At 48.1% G+C, this 20,793-nt stretch overlaps 2 protein-coding genes across 21 annotated transcripts in view; one reads left to right on the forward strand and one right to left on the reverse strand.

Annotated features, from left to right (window-relative positions):
* Window positions 1-3,996, reverse strand: part of Txnrd2 (thioredoxin reductase 2) — an 87,768-nt gene extending 83,772 nt beyond the window's left edge. For 11 of the 15 annotated variants that reach the window (XM_087198605.1, XM_021257055.2, XM_021257053.2 and 8 more), the window contains exon 1: window positions 512-642. In XM_087198605.1, the coding sequence (XP_087054731.1) occupies window positions 512-623 (112 nt within the window). In that variant the 5' untranslated portion in view covers window positions 624-642. Of the gene's footprint in view, window positions 1-511 lie in introns of all 15 variants that reach the window. The other 4 variants (XM_087198616.1, XM_087198615.1, XM_087198609.1 and 1 more) reach the window with 3 other exon arrangements.
* Comt (catechol-O-methyltransferase) lies at window positions 579-19,949 on the forward strand. Of its 6 annotated transcripts, XR_015446328.1 has the most exons (6): window positions 595-718; window positions 13,306-13,591; window positions 14,732-14,925; window positions 15,530-15,661; window positions 17,583-17,897; window positions 19,607-19,949. XR_015446328.1 is itself a non-coding variant. In XM_087198627.1 (5 exons), exons 2-5 carry the CDS (start codon window positions 13,306-13,308, stop codon window positions 19,784-19,786), a joined length of 792 nt encoding a protein of 263 aa, XP_087054753.1. In that variant the 5' UTR covers window positions 579-718; the 3' UTR covers window positions 19,787-19,949. The 6 variants fall into 6 exon arrangements, 4 of the variants coding, with proteins under 4 accessions (XP_087054753.1, XP_012927401.1, XP_087054754.1 ...); XM_087198627.1 differs by lacking the exon at window positions 17,583-17,897 and having other exon boundaries at window positions 579-718; XM_013071947.3 differs by lacking the exons at window positions 595-718; window positions 17,583-17,897 and adding an exon at window positions 6,523-6,721.
* Window positions 19,950-20,793: the final 844 nt, after the last annotated feature.

Raw genomic sequence — 20,793 nt, forward strand, 5'->3', positions numbered from 1 at the left:
TATCTTCTTCCCCAGGGTGCTCACACGCACTGGGTGCTTAGGTCCCCTTGATTCCCTCCCGTGGATTCATTCATTCCCTACATGTGCAAGTAATGAGCACTTGTGTACAGCTACTAGGGGTTTAGGGAGGAGGTGCCTGGGGACCTCAGGAGCTGGGACATCATCCTGGTCAGGACTACAGTTAATGCTAGGGTTAGGGGACACAAACTCCTGAAGACTGCAGGTGCAGCCAGCACAGGAGAACCTAGGACAAGAACCACCCCCAGCCTCAGTTTCCCCATCTGAGAATGAAGCTACCTGACTAGAAGCAAGTCTGATACCTACCCAAGACATCCACTTGTGCAGGGGCATCCCCACATGGGCACTCCAACCCGTTCGCGGGGACACCTCCACGTGTATACCCCGGCAGGGACATTCTCCCCAGGCCGCGCGGACCACCCCACGTGAAGAACACTCCCCAGGCTGTGCGGATACCCCCACGGGAACTCCGTCAACCCGAAACCTAGCCTACCTGCCGCACCTACCGCTGCACCCCGCAGCCCTCTCGCAGAAGCCCACGTCCGCCACCGGAAGCGCCTGCCGGGTCTCCGCAGAGGTGTCGCCACAGCTGCCAACGCCGCCATAGCTGCGGGGCCTCGGAGCGGCCGGGGCTGCCCGCCGCGCTGCCTGATCCGCCCTGGACGCGCCAGTCTGTCCCGGTCATCTGGCTAGTTGAGAGGTGAGTGCGCCGGCTGGTGGCTGCGGGTGAGGTATTCTGCATTCTGACGATGGTGAAGAGAGTCTAACCCTGGGCCCCGGATTTAGAACCCGAGGGGCATCGTCCCTGGGATCGGGAATTTGCGCCAGTGTGAAGGGATGGGACCTCGAGGCGGGCGGGGTGGGGGTGGGGGTGGGGGGTCTCCCGATGTGGGCTGGAGGATCTGACCCGGGTTGAGGAGTTCAGGACGGGAGTAGCGAATCTGGGTAGTTGTGAAGAGATCTCACCTAGAGTGGGGGGAACATCTCAGGACAAGGGCAGGTCACTGGAGGGGAGGGGATTAAAGACCTGTGCTGAGGGGCCGGGGATTTAGTTCAGTGGTTCCGTCGCCTGCCTCGCAAGCGGGAGAACCCGAGTTCGATCCCCGGTACCAAAAAAAAAAAAAAAAGAGTTGTGCTGGAATGAGGGGGCTCAATACAGACCTTCTGCGGTGAGTGCCAATCCAGACCTGTAGGGTTGGCCTGCCCTTGAAGTAAGATCTGCTGAGTGTGGGACAACCAGGCCTGACCCATGGCAGGGTCCCACTTGGGTCCCGGGCTAGGATTAGAGCTAAAAAGTTTCAGGAGTCGGGGGGTGGGGGTGGGACCTGTGGTGCCCCAGGTTCAGAGGAGTTCAGTGATCTCCCCAACAGGTTTGCTTTTGGAGGCCTTGAGGTGTACCCCAGGGCCTTTTTTTTTTTATATACAAAATGGCTGCCTAATCAGGAACCGGCCCAGAATCTTCCACAATGAGTCTAGGTGTTACACAGAAACCTCACCCCTACATGAGAATGACAGAGAAGGAGGAAGTCACCCTAGTCCTCTCCTAACAGATGGCATTTGGATTTTTTCCAGCCAGCAATTTGGGGACCTGTCGCTTTTTATTGTGAAAGAAGGAACTCCATTCCTGAGGCACAATAGGAACTGACTGAATACCAGGAGTGCTCAGGGAGGAGGGCAGCAGGTCACAGAGAAACCCAGCCAGACATTGGTTAAGGTGGAAAAAACAGATTTTGGAACTACTGACAGTTGGGGAAAGAACTGAGCTCCATTCCATTTTGTGCAGAGGGACTGAGTGTTTCAGTGGAATGAGGTAGTAAGAAGTACAATAGAGTCAAGGAAATAAGCAGTTACAAAAATTAGGGAAGCAGAGTTGGTCCATGGGAAACACATCTAGGTTTGCTTCTGGGGCTTATCGAAGTCAGACTCCTATCCTCTCACAGAAGCTGGGAGTCAGGGGTCCTATCTTTAACTATTGGCTGTAATAAACAGGCAATCTCAAAAAAAGGGGGAGGGCTGGGGATTTAGCTCAGTGGTTCCGCCACCTGCCTCGACAACCACAAGGTCCAGAGTTCAATCCCCAGTACAAAAAACAGGGACTCGCCTAGCAACCATTACCGGATGTTGTGATCTTTTGGGTTTTTTTTTTTTGGTTCTGGGGATCAAACTCGGGTCCTTGTGCTTGCAAGGCAGGCAGTGGAACCACTGAGCTAAATCCCCGGCCTGTTGTGATCTTTTGACCCTGATCCAAGACTGGGCCAAATATTGCAAACACACACCCTTCCGCATAGGGAAGGCTTTATTGGGAGAGAAAGGGGCTTCTGCCAAAGTGAGACTATGGCTGAAAGGAGGTAACAATCTAGACTGTGACCAAGCTGCTGCTCCTAGAAAATAGAGAACAAATTTTTATTGCTTTGTTGAAGTGGCTGAAGTCTGATGTTTTCTATTGGCCAGGGGCATGATTCCAAAAGATATTTTTAGGGTTTTTTGTGGTGGTGGGGGGGGAATCAAACTCAGGACCTTGCGCTTAGTGAGGCAGGCACAGCGCCACTGAGCTAAATACCCGGCCCTATTTTTTTGTGAGGGACTTAGATCACTGGGTGGGTAGTCACGGTAAACTTTTCCTTGAGGCTATTAAATTTTGAATATCTGGTGCTATCATCCCGAGCAAAACATCCTGGCCTTGTGGATCTGAGCCCTATGATACTGCCAAAGAACTTCAGGTATTTGGGCTTTTGTAGCTTCTAAAGTAGCACAAGAGTAGGGGCAGAAAAGGAGGCCAGGGACACATACTGGCTCCAATAGAGCAGTAGGGCAAGCTGACCCTTGTTTAAGTTTTGGACATTTTTAGATGATCAACAGTTCTACATGCAGAGCTGAGTAGGATCTGACCCAATGCTCAAGATGTAGCAAAGGAGCGACATAATATGAAGACAGAGGTCAAACTTTTATCCCATTTTAGTCACCCCTCAGATTTCTGTAGGCTCAAATGAAGAGTGTTTTTCACAGTAGTAGTCTTCAGGTCTCTGGGAAGTAATCCAGATCTGTTGTCATAACCCACACATCAAGGGTACCGTCTACAAGAAGCTAATGTATTTCCCAATTGTGTGACCTCCAAAAATATTGATTTTAAATTGACTAAGAGCAATTCCTCCTCCTCCTCCTTCTCCCCTTCCCCTTGCCTCTTACCCCATCTTCTTTTTCTTCTTATTATTCCTTTTTTAATCAGTAACTGGGTTTTGAGCCCAGATCCTTTTTTTTTTTTTGGTACCCGGATAGAACTCGGGTCCTTGCACTTTCGAGGCAGGCTGCGGAACCACCGAGCTAAATCTCCAGCCCTGAGCCCAGGACCTTCATATGAAACTACATTCCAGCCATTTTTAAATATTTCACTTTGAGTCAGGGTCTCACTAAGTCATTAAATTGCCCAAGCTGGGCTCAAATTTCCAATCCAGCTGCCTCAGTCTCCCAAAGTGCTAGGATTACAGGTGTGTACCACCACACCCACTTTGCCTTTGACTTCTTGTGCATCTGCTCATGGTAGGCGGATGTTGGGATTTGTATAGACTCTTACTGAGCCTTGCCCTCCACCATGCTGGAGACGTGGGGTGATCACTCATTTTACAGGGGAGGAAGCAGCCTTGGAGCCAAGTCCCATGGTCCTTTCCCTAAGGCTGAGCTTGTAGCTCCCCTGCCTCCCAGAACTGCCTCTGAGCTTCCTCTCTCAGCCTCTGTCTACAGACAGTTTAGTCCTCCAGCACTGAGGAGACACTGCTCATGGAACTAGCAAGTGAGGGCAAAGGCAGCTGGGAAAGTACAGCATAGTCCCTGGCAAAACCCACATCCAGATCAAGGACTGTGGCACTGGAAAAGGCAGCAGTGGCCTGCCTGGCAACAGCATATACAGAAAAAGTGCAAGTGCTGTTGGCATGCACAGCATCTCAACTCGATTCTTGGAGTGCCTTCCTTTTGAAGACAGTGACCAAAAGGTAGGATATAGCAGAGGAGCCCAGAGGTTGCCCTGGGGGAGGTGGCTGCCACACAGACAAGCCTAATGCCTCTGGGGGTCTTTGGTGGGCCTGGAGCACAGGAAGACTATCCTGAGCACCCCTTGGGCCTGGGAAAACACAGACTTGCAGGAGCAGTGACTTAGGCTCCCTGAACCCACCACCCCAGGAAGTTCCACATAGTGTGTTTGTCTTGATCATTCTACATCTGCATAATAAGAAAAAGGCCATGATGTGACCATAAGGTGCCATCTGCAGCTGTGGGTTGTCTTCCTGGGCCCCCCAATGGGTAACCAAAATCCTTTGGAATGTCCTCAAAAGTGTTGCTGCTCCATTTCCTGACTCTGGAGCTACTAGAGCTGTTGGGCATATCTTTGAGCTACAAAGGATCAGGGTCCAGTAGAGTCCCTTACCCCACCCTGTTCAGGTGCAGAAGAGGGCAGACCTTGGTAAAGTTTGACTATGTCAGCCTGGATGTAGCAAAACACTTTACCACAAAGGTTTGCAGAACATCAGCCATGAGTGTCAGTGACCCATCCAAACCTCCTAACCTGAGGGTGGCTGGGGCCTCCACCCAAGGCCCCCCCCCCTTTTTTTGGTACCGGGTATCAAACTTGGGACCTTGCACTTGCGAGGCAGGCGCCAGAAACACTGAGCTAAATCCCCGACCCTTTTTTTTTTAGATGGAGTCTCACTGTGTTGCTCAGGCTGGCCTTTAACTTCTAGGCTCAGATGATCCTTTTGGCTCAGCCTCCCAAGTAGCTGGGACTATAAACATATGCCACCACCCTCTGCTAACTGCCAGGCTTTTTTTTTTTTGAGACAGGTATATGCCACCATGCCTACTCCTGGCCCACTGCTAGGCATTTTGATTGCCTTTTTTAGGTCTTGAGGAGGACAAATGGTGAGGGGAGACAATGGAGGTCACAGTTCGGAGTTTGGTCTTGGAGAGAGACCACTTCAGTGGGCTTATAACAAGGAAGGGGGTGGAACTGGGATGCTCTTGTAGCCCTTTGCCCAGATCTGTGTACCATCTGTGCAGAAATGGCTGTGACCCATCCCTTCTTGCCGCAGGATGCACATACCAAAGGGTCGTGGTAAGGAAGAGCTTGGGGTGGGCAGATTCTGCTATGATAAAGACAGCTGCTTCCCCTGCTGAGGAAGGGAGGTGGGCATCCCTCCAAGGGGCACACTGCACCAGTGGGTACAGGTTGGGTGGGCAACAGCTGGCAGACAGCTTAGCAGAGAGAGGCACCCTGAGTGCCTGGGTTCCCTAGGGAACTGGAAACTGCAGTGGTTTTCTGAGTCCTGCTTCCTTATCAGGAATGGCATGTCCTTTTTTCCTGTTTGGAAAAAAAGAGAAGGCCAGTGTAGAGTTTGTTTTTAGAATTTTTGTTCCACCACTTTTTTTTCTTTTCTTTTCTTCCTTTTCTGCTGTGCTGGGAATGAACCCAGGACCTTCCCCATGTGAGGCAAGTCCTCTACTCATTTGTTTTGTTTGTAATTGTTTTAAAATATACAGAACTTATAATTTATCATTTCTAAGTGTACAACTCATTGGAATGTTAAGCCAAGACTCCCCAAGAGAACTGTAAAAAAAAAAGGGATTAAAAAAAAAAAAAAAAAAAGGGCTTATTGAACCATTGCAGATGCTAGCCAGGAAAAAGAAGTCCAAGACTTGGGACAAATTCTCCCAACTCCCAGCACCAGGGCCACGTAACAGTTAGGAAATGTCCACTAGACAAGAGCTTTCTTCATAAACTTTGGGGAGGAGCCAGGTGTGGTAGTATACACTGTAATCCCAGCACTGTGGGAGGCCAAGACAGGAGAATTACCAGTTCAAGTCCAGCCTGGGCAACTTTGTGAGACCCTGCCTCACAAAATAAAATAGCTCAGTGTGAAAGCCTTGGATTCAATCCCCAATTACCCCCACCCCAGTAACCTTTGGGGAAGAAAGCACTGTAACCTACATTGGTCATAGATAGGAAAGGTGGGATAATTTAAAGTAGGCAAACTCCAGGTATAGATAGTCTATAAGGAGAAGTGCTTACTGCTTCTGGATTGGTTGGGGTTAAAAGTGCACTGCTGATCACCAATGATGGGGTTTAAGTCAAGGTTTCAACATTCAGGGATTTCTTTTGTGGGGGGAGGGTACTGGGGCTTAGATTTCAAGGTGTCACAAATGCTAAACACAGGCTCTACCTGAGCCACACCCTCAGCCCAGGTTTCCACATACAGGGTCTTTTTGTTGATTTTGTTAGCAGCGAGCTGTTAATGGTTAACTATCTTTTTCTCTCCTCTACACTCTGATCTTTGTAAATAAATTAGGACAAAATTCTCAGAATTTTTCTTTTGTCAGTCATCAGACATTTACCATGTTATGTAACCTTTACCACAATTTACAAAATGTTTTCTTCATCCCAAACAGAAACTCTGAACCCATTAAGCAATAATTCCCCTACCCTCCCTTCAGCCTCCGGTAACCTCTAATCTCTGTCTCTATGGATTTGCCTTTGGAGGCATTCCATGAACATGAAATCTAGCAGTGTTTGTCCTTCTGTATCTGGTTTATCTCACTGATATAATATCTTGAGGTTCATCGTGTCACTGTAACTGCAGACTTACAGTACACGGTGTGGCAGCTCTTAGTGGTATAGGAAGATCAAGGCAAGAATCGAGAACGCACCCGGAGATTGGAGGCAAGTTTATTATGCCAGCAGACTGATTGGGGATTTCTCCACAAAACCATCAGCCGGGAGGTGGCAGTGAACAGGGTTTATATGGGTTAAGGGAAGGTGGGGTAGGGATACAGAAGCAAGCCATTTATCATCAGTTCATTGGTTAAGGAAGTTACATTTAGTTTACATGATTTGATAGAAAAGTATACTGGATACAGACACTTCCTGAGAACAAAAGAAAATGAAGGAGGACATGTGTTAGGTGTGGGAGGAGGGATGAGCTGGGGGTGGCTTTGTCAGTTAGGTTAGTTAGCCACAGAAACCCCCCCCCCCTTTTTTTTTTTTGGCTCTGAAATCATTTTCTGGCTCATCACAACACGAGTAACAGTAATGTCACCCTTCACCTCTGGGCTATTGTGAATAATGTGCTGGGAGCATGAGTGAACAAGTGTCAGGTTGAGTCCCTGTTTTCAGTTCTCCTGGGTGCGCATCTGGATGTGGAATTGCTGTGTCATATGGTAAATCTTTATTTGATTTTTCTGAGGAATTATTAAACTGTTTTCCACCAGCATTCCCACCAGCAGTGCACAAGGACTCCAATTTCCCACATCCTTGCCAACACTTGTTATTTTCCTTTGGGAGTGAAAAAAAGGCCATTTTAAGCTGGCATGGTGGTGCATACCTATAATCCCAAGTGCTCTGGGAGACTGAGGCAGAAGGATCACCTGGGTAACTTATAAAGACCCTGTTTCAAAATTTTAAAAATATATAAAAATGGGCTGGGTATGTAGTATAGTGTGGCAGCCTCAGTTTAATCCCTAGTACTGGGGGAAAAAAGCTGTTTTGATGAGTGCAAAACTGTGTCTTTGGTGTGGGTGTTTATTTTGTTTCATTTTTGTGGTGCTTGGGATTTCACATGATAAGCCCTGAATCCCATTTTAAAATTGAGTTATTTTTCTTTTTTGTTAAATTGTAGGAGTTCTTTATATACTCTGGATATTTGGTGGGGGGTGGAGGCAGGGTCTCCCTTTGTAGTTCAGGCTGGCCCTGAACTTACTATGTAGCCCAGGCTGGTCTTGAGCTCTCAGCACTCCTCCTGCCTCAGCCTGCCGAGTGGTGAGATTGCAGGCTATATATTCTGGATATTGAACCCTCATCAGATTTGATTTGCAAATATTTTGTCCCATTGTGTGGGTTACACTTTCCCCTCTCTTGATAGTGTCCTTAGATGTACAAGTTTTTAATTTTAATGAAGTTCAACTTATTTTTCTTTGATGCCTATATTTTACCAAATCCAAGATCATTTACTTTTACTTTTATATTTTCTTTCAAGCTTTACAGGTTTGTTGGGGTTTTTTTGGGGTTTTTTTTGGTACTGGGGATTGAATTTGTGACCTTGTGCTTGTGAGGCAGGCAGCAGAACCACAGAGCTAAATCCTTGGCCCCTGTTTTTTTGTTTTCAAATAGTCTCACTATGTAGTTCAGGCCACCCTTGAACTATGTGGCCCAGGGGACCACAAACTTGCAGCAATCTTCCTGTTTTAGCCTCCTGAGTGGTGGAATTATAGGCATGTGCTACCATACTTGGCAATTCTAGCTCTTAATCTAGGTCTTAGTCTAGGTCTTTGATCCATTTTGAGGGGTCTTATTGTTGTTTTTAGAATTTTTTGTATATAGTGTAACTTCATTCTTTTGCATGTAGATATCCCGTTGCTCTAACCACCATTTATTGAAATGATTTCTTTTTCACTGAGTGTCTTGGCACCCTTGTCAAAAATCATTTGACCATAGACATGAAGGTTTATTTCTAGGCTCTCAGTTCCATTCCTCTGGTTTTTATAACTGTCTTAATGCCAGTACCACACTGTTTTAATTACTGTAGCTTTGTTGTGAGTTTTCAATAAAAAAGTGTTAGTCCTCCAACCTTTTAAAATTTTTATTAGTACATATTCACAGTAAATAGCAATTAAATTCATCATGGGGAGTTGGTATAAGTACATAACACATTTTAATTGTTTTTATGTCCCCCCCCCCTTGGTCCCCTTCCTATTTGCAAAAGATCCATCTTCCTGTCTCCTATTACCTGTATTTATTTTGCTTTTTTATATATTTATACTTTGGGTTTCTCATATGAGAGAAACCATGTGATATTTAAGCTTGTGTTTATTTCACTTAGTCCTCCAACTTTGTTCTTCTTTTTCAAGATTGGCTATTCAGAGTCCCTTGAGATTCTGTGGAGTTTTATTTTATTTTATTTATTTATTTTTTAGACAGGATTTTGCTATGTAGTTAAGGCTGCTCTTGAACTCATTACATAGCCCAAGCTGGCCTTGAACTCGTAGTGATCCTCCTTCCTCAGCCTCCCAAGTACTGAGATTATAGGTGTGTGCCTATGGGTCTGACTGCGTAGGATTATTTAGGATGGTTTCTCTTATTTCTGCAAAAAATGCCCTTGGGATTTTTCATTGAGATTGCATTAAATTAGAAGATTCTTCTGGGTGGTGCTGTCATCTTAACAATATGAAGTTTTCTATTTCATTTGTTGGTATCTTCCTTAATGTTTCATGCAGTCATGATCAGCATGTAAAGGTGTAATCTGTGGTGGCCCCTGTCATGGCCCAGCCCCCTGGCCCATGCCCAGAGCTCCTGAGCAGTTAATCCCAATAGTGACCCCATTGTGGGCCCAAAGTTGTGGCTGGAGGGGACTCAAAACAAGAGAAACTGCCCTTATTGCTTTATTGTCTTCTACCACCATGAACTGTTGCCCCTCTGCCTCCCTGCCTCAGAGCCAGCCAATTATGGACTGAAACCTCTTCGAACTGTAAGCCTAATAAACCTTTCCCCCTTTAAAAAACAAAAACCAAGAGGAACTGTCCAGTTTCTCCATGGAGGTTACAAGGGCAGAAATCCAAGGAGAGGAGCATCTGCACAGTTCTGATGGTTCCTTTCACCAGTTTCCATGTGGTTTTCTTTAGGCTCTGTTTTTAGGACCCCCCCACACCAGTTCCCTCACTCGCAATTTCTTTTGTTCTGCCAAACTCTAGGCACTGGCTGGGCAGTGTCTGTCCAGGGATGGCCCCTATCCCTTCTTGTCCCCACAACTGGGCAAAACAGAGGAGGACTGTCCAGGAGCATTGGGACCCTGCACTCAGGGAGGCCCCTCAAGGAGGGGGGGCAAGGCCTTCATTCAGGAGGCAGTGTGGGCAGTGCTCTCTGCTACCAAAAAAAAAGAAAAGAAAAAAGGAGAACAGGGCTTTGGCTGCCCCAGCCTGCAGATGTGGCTCTTCTCTGCTCCCTTCCACCAGACCCTGAAAGACTTGGTCGCTGCACATTTATGAACAGTTAGACCCTAGCAATTAAAGTCAAATTCTTACACAAATCAATTGTTATAGGGATTGAAATTTACACTTGAGAATTCTAGGGTCCATCAAGCAGTTTGCTATTTAAGCATAATAGCCCTTTTTACTTTTGATATTTATTTCTAACAGTTCCTAGATTTTTGTTTTGTGGTACTGGGAATTGAACTCAGGGTTTCGGGGATATTAGCAAGTGCTCTACCACTGAGCTACACCCTAGTCCTTCCTTTTGTGTGGTCCTGGGGATTGAACGAAGGGCCTTTGCCCTGAATTATATCCCAAGCTTTTTTTTTGTACCAGGGATCGAACTCAGGACCTTGCACTTGCAAAGCAGGCAGCGGAACCACTGAGCTAAATCCCCGGCCCGGATCCCAAGCTTTTTGTTTTTGTTTTCACTTTTAATTTTGAGACAGGGTCTCAGTAAGATGTCAGGTGAGACTCAATTTTGCAATCCTCCTGCCTCAGTTTCCCAGAGTGCTGGGTTTATAGGCACATGCCACCATGCCTGCCTCCATGCCTGACCTCCTTCTTTGTTTTTTTTAATACAGAAAGCAAAAGAAAATTGTCCATTATCTCACCACTCAAATACTATTCCTAATAATAATAAATAGATTGAAATAATGGATAATAGATAAATAAAGCAACACACATTTGTGTTAGGAAATCCCTATCCATGAAGAAAAGAGCAAAATGGAAAAGTCCTCCCTCTGTGTTACCTCTCCCTGATCTTCCTCCCAGCAGAGACTGTTTTACCTCCCCTGCCATCTCCTCTAATGCCTCATACACATGGCAGTCCTGCCCTGCAGGAGTCATGGTGCTCTACCTGCCACTATGCAGGACCTAGAACTCCTAGCAGCTAGACACCAGGCTTTCTAGGAAGATGGCATGGTTCTCCCTCCTGCAGGTGTGGGCAGGGCCCATCACAGGCAGGGACACCTCACACTGTCTAAGACCTGCATCCGGTTCTCTTGGCTCCCTGGGCTGTAGCCTTTTGGCCTTTTCCCATAAGCTGCACATTGGCCATGGTGGCCCATTGTTCCCTTTGATTATCTCTCTCATTGTTTTGTTTTTGTTTTTTTGGTACTGGGGATTGAACTCGGGACCTTGTGCTTGCGAGGCAGGCAGCAGCACCACTCAGCTAAATCCCCAGCCCTCTTACTGATTTTTATGTGCTCTTTGTAACTAGCCCTTGGTCTTCTATGTCACTGTCAAGTTTATCAGTGGCTCTCCTGAGCAAAGTGGTTCCTTTCTTTTGCTTTGCTTTGTGTGGCACAGATGCCACTATAATCCACAGGCCAATGCAGACATGAAGACTAGAGACTGTTCCCTGTGTCCCTAGTTGGGAATCACTCCAGATGATGTCCCACAACCTCTCTGAGACCTCCTGTGGTCTCTTCTGAGGCTGAAGAGGTGACTCACTGCCTTTGCCCCATCAGAGAAGACCAAACAAGGCTGGCCTCTGGGAAGGGGCTCAGATAGCTGGACCCTGGTCATTTCCAGATTATGGTTTATATTATTGATTATCCAAAGGTAAAATTGAACTCCGCACAAATTCTTTCCACTTGGGTGCTGGGCTTGGACAAGTAGAGTCTAGAGCTTTCTTGACGCCAAAGGATAGGAGCCAGACTAGGAAGCAGCTCCAGATCAGTCAGCCAATGATGCCAGCAGGCAGAGCAGTGTGTGAGCACGTGTGCACCGACCTGCTGATTATGCATCTACTCTGCCTTGTGTAAGTAGGCCACAAGGCCTAGGCTCCCCAGAAGTCTGGGTGCCCACACTGCCCCCTACTTGGGAAGAGCCTTCACTCTCCTGTTTATCTTCTGCTTTGACTCTTGAGTGTCTTCCCTCCCCCAACCACCATGAGGCTGGGAGTCCTGAGACTGCCCTCAAACAGTCTCCCTGGAGAACAGGATCTCGAGTGACCACAGAGCCCCAAGTTCCTCCTATGTCCTTTTCCATTTCAGAGTCTAGCCTGCATCATGGGTTTCTGCTTTGAACATTGTGAACTCTGCTTCCTGCTAGCTGGAGTCTCCTGGCTTACATCTGACTGGGTCCTGGCCACTCACACTGAGTGGGTTTTTTGTTGTTTTGGTTTTTGCTGTTTTTATTGTTGCGGAACCATCCAGGGCCTCATATATTGCTAAGCAAGTGCTGCTATATCCTAGCTCTTATGTATGGATTTAGAGGGTCTGTGGGCCAAAGCTATCTCCTACCTCAGCTAGGGCAGAGGACCCCCCCATACTTTCCCTGAAGGCTCTTTGCTTATAGGAACCCAAGTAATGCAGGGCTGAATGACAAGAGAATAGCTGGGTATGGTGGCACAGGCCTCTACAGGGAGGCTGAGGCAGAAGGATCAAAAGTTCAAGCCCACCCTGGGCAACTTAGTGACTTAGCAAGACCCCATTTCAAAATCTAAAGTAAAAAGGGGCTGGGAGTGTAGCTCAGTATAAAGGTCCTGGGTTCAATCCCCAGTACCAGAAAAAAAATGCAAGTGTTATTAATTTTATATGCACAATCATAAGCGCTGAAGAAATGGCCAAAGCAAGATGTGTTACAAAGAACAGTAATTTTGTAAGGACTAAGACAAATCTTTGGACTAGGGCAGTAGATTCTAGGAATATCACTTAGAGATATATTGGGTGGGGGTGAAGCTAGTGAAGATAAATAAATAAATTTCAAATTTATTTATTCAAGTTCATCGTAGCCTGAGTGCCTGGATCTCTGATGATTAAGAGCTTTTTCTGCCTTGGTACTAGGAGAACACCATTCTCAAGAAATCTTTCTACCCTGCTGTGGGTAGGAAAAGACCGCATGGCCTGCCTGCGCTCACTTCCTCTTCCAGTTTAAGTAACCCTATGCCAATTCAGCACATTCTGATGGCCTGACCTTAACTCTATCACTGGGAAAGCACCAGGGAAGGGAGTTGTGCTCTTCAGTGCACAACCACCAGTGGTATGCATACGCCTGCTCTGTCCACTCACAGGGGCTAGAGGGCATGGGGAGGCAGGCTCACCTGGTTCTGACCCAGTCAGGAATCCGAGGCATGCAGCTGACTTCTCTGAACCTTGGCCCTCCATGAGCACAGGGAGGTATTGACAGTACCACCAAACTGAGGACAGGGTGAGTTAAGTCAGAAAGGGTCTAGAATACTTAAGCCTCTCTCATTCTACCCTTCCCCTCCCCTTCTACAAACTCTCTTTTACCCTACTCACCTTGTTTCTCTTGCTCTATGCGCCACCCGTCCTGTAGATGCTGGAGGCCTCACCTCTGCTGTTGGTAGCTGCCTCATTGGGCATTGTGCTGTTGGCCTTCCTGCTGATATTAAGACACTGGGGCTGGGCCGTGTTACTCATATATTGGTATGAGTTCATTCTGCAGCCAGTCAAACATCTGATTATGGGAGACACTAAGGAACAGCGTATCCTGCGCCATGTGCAAGAGCATGCAAAGCCTGGGGACCCCCAGAGCGTGCTGGAAGCCATTGATGATTATTGCTCCCACAAGGAGTGGGCCATGAACGTGGGCAACAAGAAAGGTGAGTGGCCTGGCCAGTGGACACCGAAACAGGGACCTGGGGCAGAGCAGGGCAGCATAGACCTTACAAAAGAGTGCTGTTACGGGGTGGGGGGCAGTTGGGAAGCTTGGGACTTGCTGAGGTGGGAGTGCCGGGCTCCTCAGGAGCTTGAGGCACAGGCCAGGCAAAGACTGTCCAGAGACCTGGGTACCCATTGCTGAACTCTGCCCAGACTGCTGTCCTAGAGGGGAAAGAGGAAGATTTGACAAAATGTACTTTGTACATTTTGTGAACATCTCTGTGGACACTGGTCTCTCATGACTCCTCAAGACCCTTCCACAAGGGCTCCATGTAGACCCCACACTCACTGGGTATGAGGGTGGTATAGTTTCCCTTGACTTCTGCCTCGGTGTCATGGGACCTGGGCGGGAACCAGTTAGGCAGGTTCTCCTGGGCCTGCCCCCGGCCTTGAATTCTGCCCTGGGCATAAGTGTGTGCTCTGCTGTACCCCCACCCTAGGCTTGGCTCCTGGGGGCAGCCCCTTTTCAGTCCTCTTGGAGCCCATAACATTGAGGGTGTCAGCAAGAGTAGAAAAGAGAGGGCTCAGATTTAGCTCAGCAGCACCATGCCTGCCTCGCAAGCACAAGGTCCTGAGTTCAATCCCTGGCACCAGAAAAAAAAAAAGTAGAAAAGAGAGAAGGACTGGTGTGTACAAAGGCATGGAAGCCAAGGGGAGCTCCATGGTGTGTGCAGTGGGGACCAGGTCCTTGAGCTGGGGGGTTTGGAGAAGGTAAAAGACCCTCCTCAGCCAGGCATGGTGGCCCATGCCTGTAATCCCAGCACTCAGGAGGCTGAGGCAGGAGGATCACTAGAATCATTAGAGGTCAAGGCCAGCCTAGGCTATTATAGTGAGTTCAGGGCCAGCCTGAACTACAAAGGGAGACCCTGCCTCAAAAAACCAAAAACCAGACAAACAAAAAGTCAGCCTGAAGTACATATTGAAACACTGTCTCAAAAAAACAAAGAAAAAAAGAGAGAGACCCTCTTCAGCAATGGATAAGGAGGACGAGGAGGAAAGAGGGGTTGTTGGTTGATGCAGAAAGGGTGAAGCTGCTGAGTTCCCCTCTGTCCACCGGTGCTCACGTCCCAAACACCCCACAGGTGAGATCATGGATGGTGTGATTCGGGAGCTTGGCCCCTCCCTAGTGCTGGAACTGGGGGCCTACTGTGGCTACTCAGCTGTGCGCATAGCCCGCCTGCTGCCACCTGGTGGGCGGTTGTTCACTATGGAGATCAACCCCAACTTTACTGTCATCACCCAGCAGATGCTGGACTTCGCGGGCCTGCAGGACAAGGTGTGGTATGCCTGAGCCAGGTGACAGATGTGAACACTGAGGCTCAGAGGGTCCTAGGCAGGCAGGTGGGGAAGACCCAGGTCACACCTGAACTCAGTTCAAAAACTGAGCATCCAGCCAGGCGAAGCTGTACACTCTGGGAGACTGAGGCAGGAGGATTTAAGTTTGAGCCCAACCTGGGCAACTTAAATTAACCTGACCTCATCTCAAAATAGAAATTAAGGCAGCCTGCCTCACAAGCACAAGGTCCCAAGTTCAATTCCCGGTACCAAAAAAAAAAAGAAATTAAGAAGGGATGGGGATATAGCTAAGTATGAAGGTCCTAGGTCCAGTCCCCAGTACTGCAAAAAAGAAAACCAACAATAAAACCCCAAAATAAAACACTGAGTATCAACTCTAGCCAGGCCCCTTGGTGCTTAAGGTTAAGGAAAGAACCACCAGTACTTCTGGGAGGGTGGTCTCACTGCCCCCTGAGGGAAGGAGCAGAGTGCAGACTTGTCTCCCCACAGCCTCAGAATAAACTGTTGGGGGAGTGTATATGTGGGTGTCCAGGCAGGGGCTCTTGTGTCCCTGTTGGGATGGTGCTAACAGCACACTCTTCCAGGTCACTGTCCTGCTTGGGGCGTCCCAGGACCTTATCCCCCAGCTGAAGAAGAAGTATGATGTGGACACGCTGGACATGGTCTTCCTCGACCACTGGAAAGACCGCTACTTGCCAGACACCCATCTCCTGAAGGTGAGCCACACCTGCCTCATTCCTCTAGAGCCTATTTTGATCTAAACCATAATAGCCGTGGAGGCCCTGGGTAGAAATGGGAGAGTTTGGGGGAGGGGTGTGGTCAGGGGCCAGGTAGCACGACCTGTTCAGAATTTGAGTGCAAGATGCTACCATGTGGTGGGGTGAGCAGCATGAAGCAGAATGCCTGGACCATGAGGCTAGAGGGCCAAGGAGTCAGAGCAGCTCCAGAGCCACGAAGAGCTCCAGACTGGGCCCCAGCTGGTGCTGGCGCAGTCAAAGAGTTGTGTCCTGGATTTTTCTCCTGAGGCTTTTGCTGTATAGCCCTTTAGCCCCTCACACTCCTCCCATTCCTCAGCGCTGCTGCTCACCCTACCTCACCTGGCCAAGACCCCAGCAGTGACTGGGAGGCATCCTCACTCCCTAAATGGCTAGGGCTTGGGGCATTGGGAAGCCCCTTATGGACTGACAATTAATGAGTGGCATTAGGGACACACTAGCTGATCCCTTCCTGGTGGCCAAAAGGGGACATTGAGCAGCTCATCTCTCTGGTGTCATCACCCACAGCTGTCACAGGAGTTGGACACCTGTGTGCAGCAAGACCCTGAATGTGAATGGCTCAGCCATGGCAGGGCAGTGCCACTGTGGGCAGGACACGGACAAGAAACCAGCACAGGCAGAGGCCTGGTGGGTGTGAAAGGCACAGAATGTCCTGGCAACAGAGAGAGTTGGGGCATGGAGGGCTTTGAGCAGGTGAGGGTGGGGTGAGCAGTTTTCTAGAAGGATTTTGGTTGTTCTGGTAGAATAAGATGGGTGACTGGTGAAGGTGAATCAGGGGACCCAGCCCCACCCCCTGCTTTTTTTGAGCCAAGGTCTTTTCTTTTTTTTTCCATTAAGTTTATTGGTACATTTTAGGTATAAAATACAGTTACATTCATCTTTGGAATCTTGTGCCTTTACATGAGTATCTTGGTTCTAATTTTTTCCCCTTCCCCTGCCCTCCCTGAGACAAGGTCTTGCTGTGTAGTTCAGGCTGGCCTTGAATTCACATAACCCAGGCTAGCCTCAAACTTGCAGCGATCCTCCTGCCTCAGCTTCCTGAGTGCAGGAATTATAGGTGTGCACTACTACACACAACCCTAGACTCATTTTACAGGTATGAGCCCTAATACTCAAAAGAGGGGAGTCTGGGGCTAGAAGCTAGACCAGAGAATCTGCTTTGGCCAAGGGGACAGGCAGGGTGAGGGAGTAGGGTAGAAAGAAGACCTGTAGGCCAGGACAAGACAGTCATGGGGATTTCTCTTGGGCAGAGGGAGGCCCACACTAACAAGGGGGTATGAACCTGGAAATTGGGTACTGAAGGCAGAGAAGAGACAGCTGCACTTGGATGGAGGGTTGGTGTCACAGGAGTGGATTTCAGCAGCTTTCATTGCATCTGATAATTATAGGGGCCTGGTTTTAGAAAAGTAGCAAATATTGCAGTTCAGTAACTAGGAAACTAATAGTTTTCTCAGCGCTGGTTCAAAACTGGTAATTATCTCAAAAGAAGAGAAGGCATGAATTGGAAATAGCTGTACTTTTAAAACTGGAAATGGCTGTATATTTAAAATGTGCTCTGCAGACCCGAAGCTGGGGCTCACTACCCCATGGCTTGTACAGGCCAGCCTGGCACTGTGGAGACCCAGCCATCCACTCCATTAGTCAGCTCTGCGATCATCAAAGGAGTAGGTTAAGAGGCTTAGGGACAGGTGGCAATTCAGAATTGGATGGCTACTTCGGGAGGCCATAGGCCCTGTTACACAGGTGTCTTCACAGGGTTGCTTGAGAATCTTCACAGCATGGTGGATGGGCAGGAGTGGATAGAAGAAGCCTTAGTGCCTTTTTATGACCTAATACTATCACTTCTGCCTTATTCTGTTAGCATTACCAAGTCTAGCCCTTGTCCAAGAGGAGAAGAATGAGCCTCCACGTGTGAAGGGAAGAGTCTCCAGCATGGTGGACAGTTTGAAACCACTCAGCCTGCAAGGCTGTGTTCCCTCCCACACCACTGTCTCTGTGCTGTATGACAGCCATGGGCTTGCTCAGACACCAGTGTACTTTCGGCCAGTATTCTCCAGGTGGCCCCAGTGGTCCCTCAGGAGGCTCAGGTGATCTGAAGACAAGCAGGACAGGAGCTGCCTTCTTCCCTTTCAGATGAGTTTCCTAAGGAACAGTGGGCCCCTAGCACCCTGCAAAGGTGACCAACATTTCTTTCTGCCATGATGAACTAATGGATTTTTTTTTTTTTTGGCACCAGGGATCGAACTCAGGACCTTGTGCTTTTGAGGCAGGCAAGGTGCCACTGAGCTGAATCTCTGGCCCAAAACTAATGGAATTTTAGGGTCAGTAGTCTTACTGATAGGCAAATTGTGCCTCCTGAAGCTGGATCCCTAGTCCCTGGCTGACCTTAAGAGTTGGGGACCCAAACACCCTCCTCACATTGTACATTTCCTGCTCCAGACCTAGAGGGAGCCCCACCTCAGGTTCTGGGAATCTGTGCCCTCATGCTGAGCAGGTCTTTACGTCTTTTCAGCCAATATTTTCAGCTTTTCTTAAGAGAAAATAATATATTTTGGTTTATAGTGGTACTTCCTGTTCAAATTCTGGAACATGAGATTGTCCTTTGACCTCAGAGCTTCATTTTCCACAGGGCCCCTGCAGATTCCTTAGCTTTCTCCTAAAGCTCACTGACTGGAAATGACTCCCCCCCTACCCCCAGACAGAACACTGTGTGACTGTTTAAGAGTAGGGCACACCCTTGAAGGGCTAAGAGTTAAATGCCAGTGCTTTTAAGATACCTGCTGCCCATGATTTGAGACACCTAGGTCAGATTCTTTTTTTTTTTTTCAGTGTTGGGGATGGAACCCAGGGACTTATACATGCTAGGCAAGTGCTCTATCACTGAGCTACATCCCCAGATCACTTGTCTGATTTTGCTTTTGATGTTTGAGATTACTTTCTTTAACTTTTATGATGGAGGGGCACCTCCAAAGTCAACTCCATTCCAAGACGGCATCCCTTGCTCCAGCTGCCCCTCCCCCACCAGGACACGTTTCCTCTCAATGTTCCTCTACTATTTTTTTTGTGATGTAAGAAGATCCACCTCCCAGCTTAGACAGACAGCTTGCCTATGTATAATGTTTCTTCCCTGACAGTGGACCCTAGGGGTCATTACCTGTGGCACCATGTCCAGTAATAACTAAGTCCTGGACAGAGTCCAGGCCCAGGAACCCTTGAGTGTTTCTGGTGGAAACAGTAGTCTGCAAATGCAGGAGCTTTGGGCTGTCCAGAACAGACCCCCAGAGGGCATGCCTGTCAGTGGAGGGGTTGGTCCTGGCCCCTCAAACTTGCAGTCATCCTAGGCAGGCTGGATCTCACCTTAGTGACTACATTAGCAGCCCAAGCCCCTAGAATGTATCCCTTGCAGGTGCCTATATGCCTAGCACTATATGCCTAGCACTAAATATCTAAGGGACACACTGGCTACACACTGGCCCCACCACCTTCTCCACTCATGCAGCATTTACTGACCAACTGCTATGTGCCACATAATGTTTTAGTGGGTGGGGATGAATATAGGAGTGAAGCTGGGGTGTAGCTCAATGGTAGAGCACTTGCCCAGCATACACAAGGCCCCAGGTTTGATCCTTACCACCACAAAAAAAGAAGTAAATGGAAGAACAAAAGGTCCCTGTCCTTATGGAGCTGATGGTCCAGAGGAGGCACTGCAACTTAGCACAGCCCTTTCCTGCAGTGGCTGCTCTGCAGAGAAAATAACAATCAGAGAGACCCAGACGCTTGGGCTGGACACAGGATAGTGTGTAAAGCAGCAACCTGGGGAAAGCACCTGTTTTGGGGTAGATCTACCAGGTACTGTAACCCTCTTGCCTCATCTGTCCCCTACAGGAATGTGGCCTGTTGCGGAAGGGGACAGTACTTCTGGCTGACAATGTCATCGTCCCAGGAGCACCAGAATTCCTGAAATATGTACGTGGGAGCAGCAGCTTTGAATGCACACACTATAGCTCTTACCTGGAGTACATGAAGGTGGTGGATGGCCTGGAGAAGGCTGTCTACAAAGGCTAAGGCAGTCCAGTGCCGTCTTAACTGCCCACCCTGCTCTGGGCAACCCTGCCAAATCTGGTTCAGAAGGATGAGATGGACATGTTCCTGCTGAGTTCACATCTGTGATTCTGGGGTTTTTCCTTAAATATAAAGCATACTTCAGGCCTGTGAGGCCTGAGCCTTGCTCAGGCTGCCCTTCTGTGTTGCACTTCCAAATTATCACACACTGGCACACTTCAAAGTGTAGGGAGCTCGCTATACAAAACCACTACATTATATCTGGACGATATCTGTTGATAAAGACTGAACTAAGGGGTTAAAGATATAGCTCAGTGGTAGAACACTTGTCTAGTATGCACGAGGCACTAGGCCCAAGCCCTAGCACTGTGAAAAATAACAAAAAACTGGAGGGGAGCCAATAAGAGTGTCACTAACTGGCAAATGTAATTCCAGTAAGCTGTGTACATGCATAGGTCCACAGGCACTGACAAATCCATTAGATCTAGGAAAGGGTGAGGAAGCTGCAAACATCTGGAAACTGATGGACTCACATTCAGGCTGTCCTAGAGGTTTGCTGTTACCAGGTGCCATCAGTGTTGGAGTGACAGTACCTTCTACTAACTCCCTTCACACTTCTGACTCAAATTTCTCCCTTTTTAAGAATAAGTCATAACCTCTTTATTGAACTCAGCTAGCTGTAATAATCTTATATACTAAAATGTTTACAAGCTGGGTGTGGTGACACACACTTGTGATCCCAGCATTCAGGAGGCTGAGGTAGGAGGATTGCTGCCAGTTCAAGGCCAGCTTGGGTTACATAGTGAATTCAAGGCCAGCCTGAGCTGCAGAGTGAGACCCTGTCTCGAAAAAAAAGTTTAGGGCTGGGGATTTAGCTCAGTGCCACTGCACCTGCCTTGCAAGCCCAAGATCCTGAGTTTGATCCCCAACACCAAAAAACAACAACAATAAAAAGTTTAAGACATAAAATAGAAATTAAAGATCTAAATATTTATATACAAGAGAACAGG

The sequence above is a fragment of the Heterocephalus glaber genome, unplaced genomic scaffold (genome assembly GCF_053883595.1).
Source record: "Heterocephalus glaber isolate CG9 unplaced genomic scaffold, H.glaber_assembly_v1.0 deba00001687, whole genome shotgun sequence".
In the NCBI taxonomy this organism is placed as follows: domain Eukaryota; kingdom Metazoa; phylum Chordata; class Mammalia; order Rodentia; family Bathyergidae; genus Heterocephalus; species Heterocephalus glaber.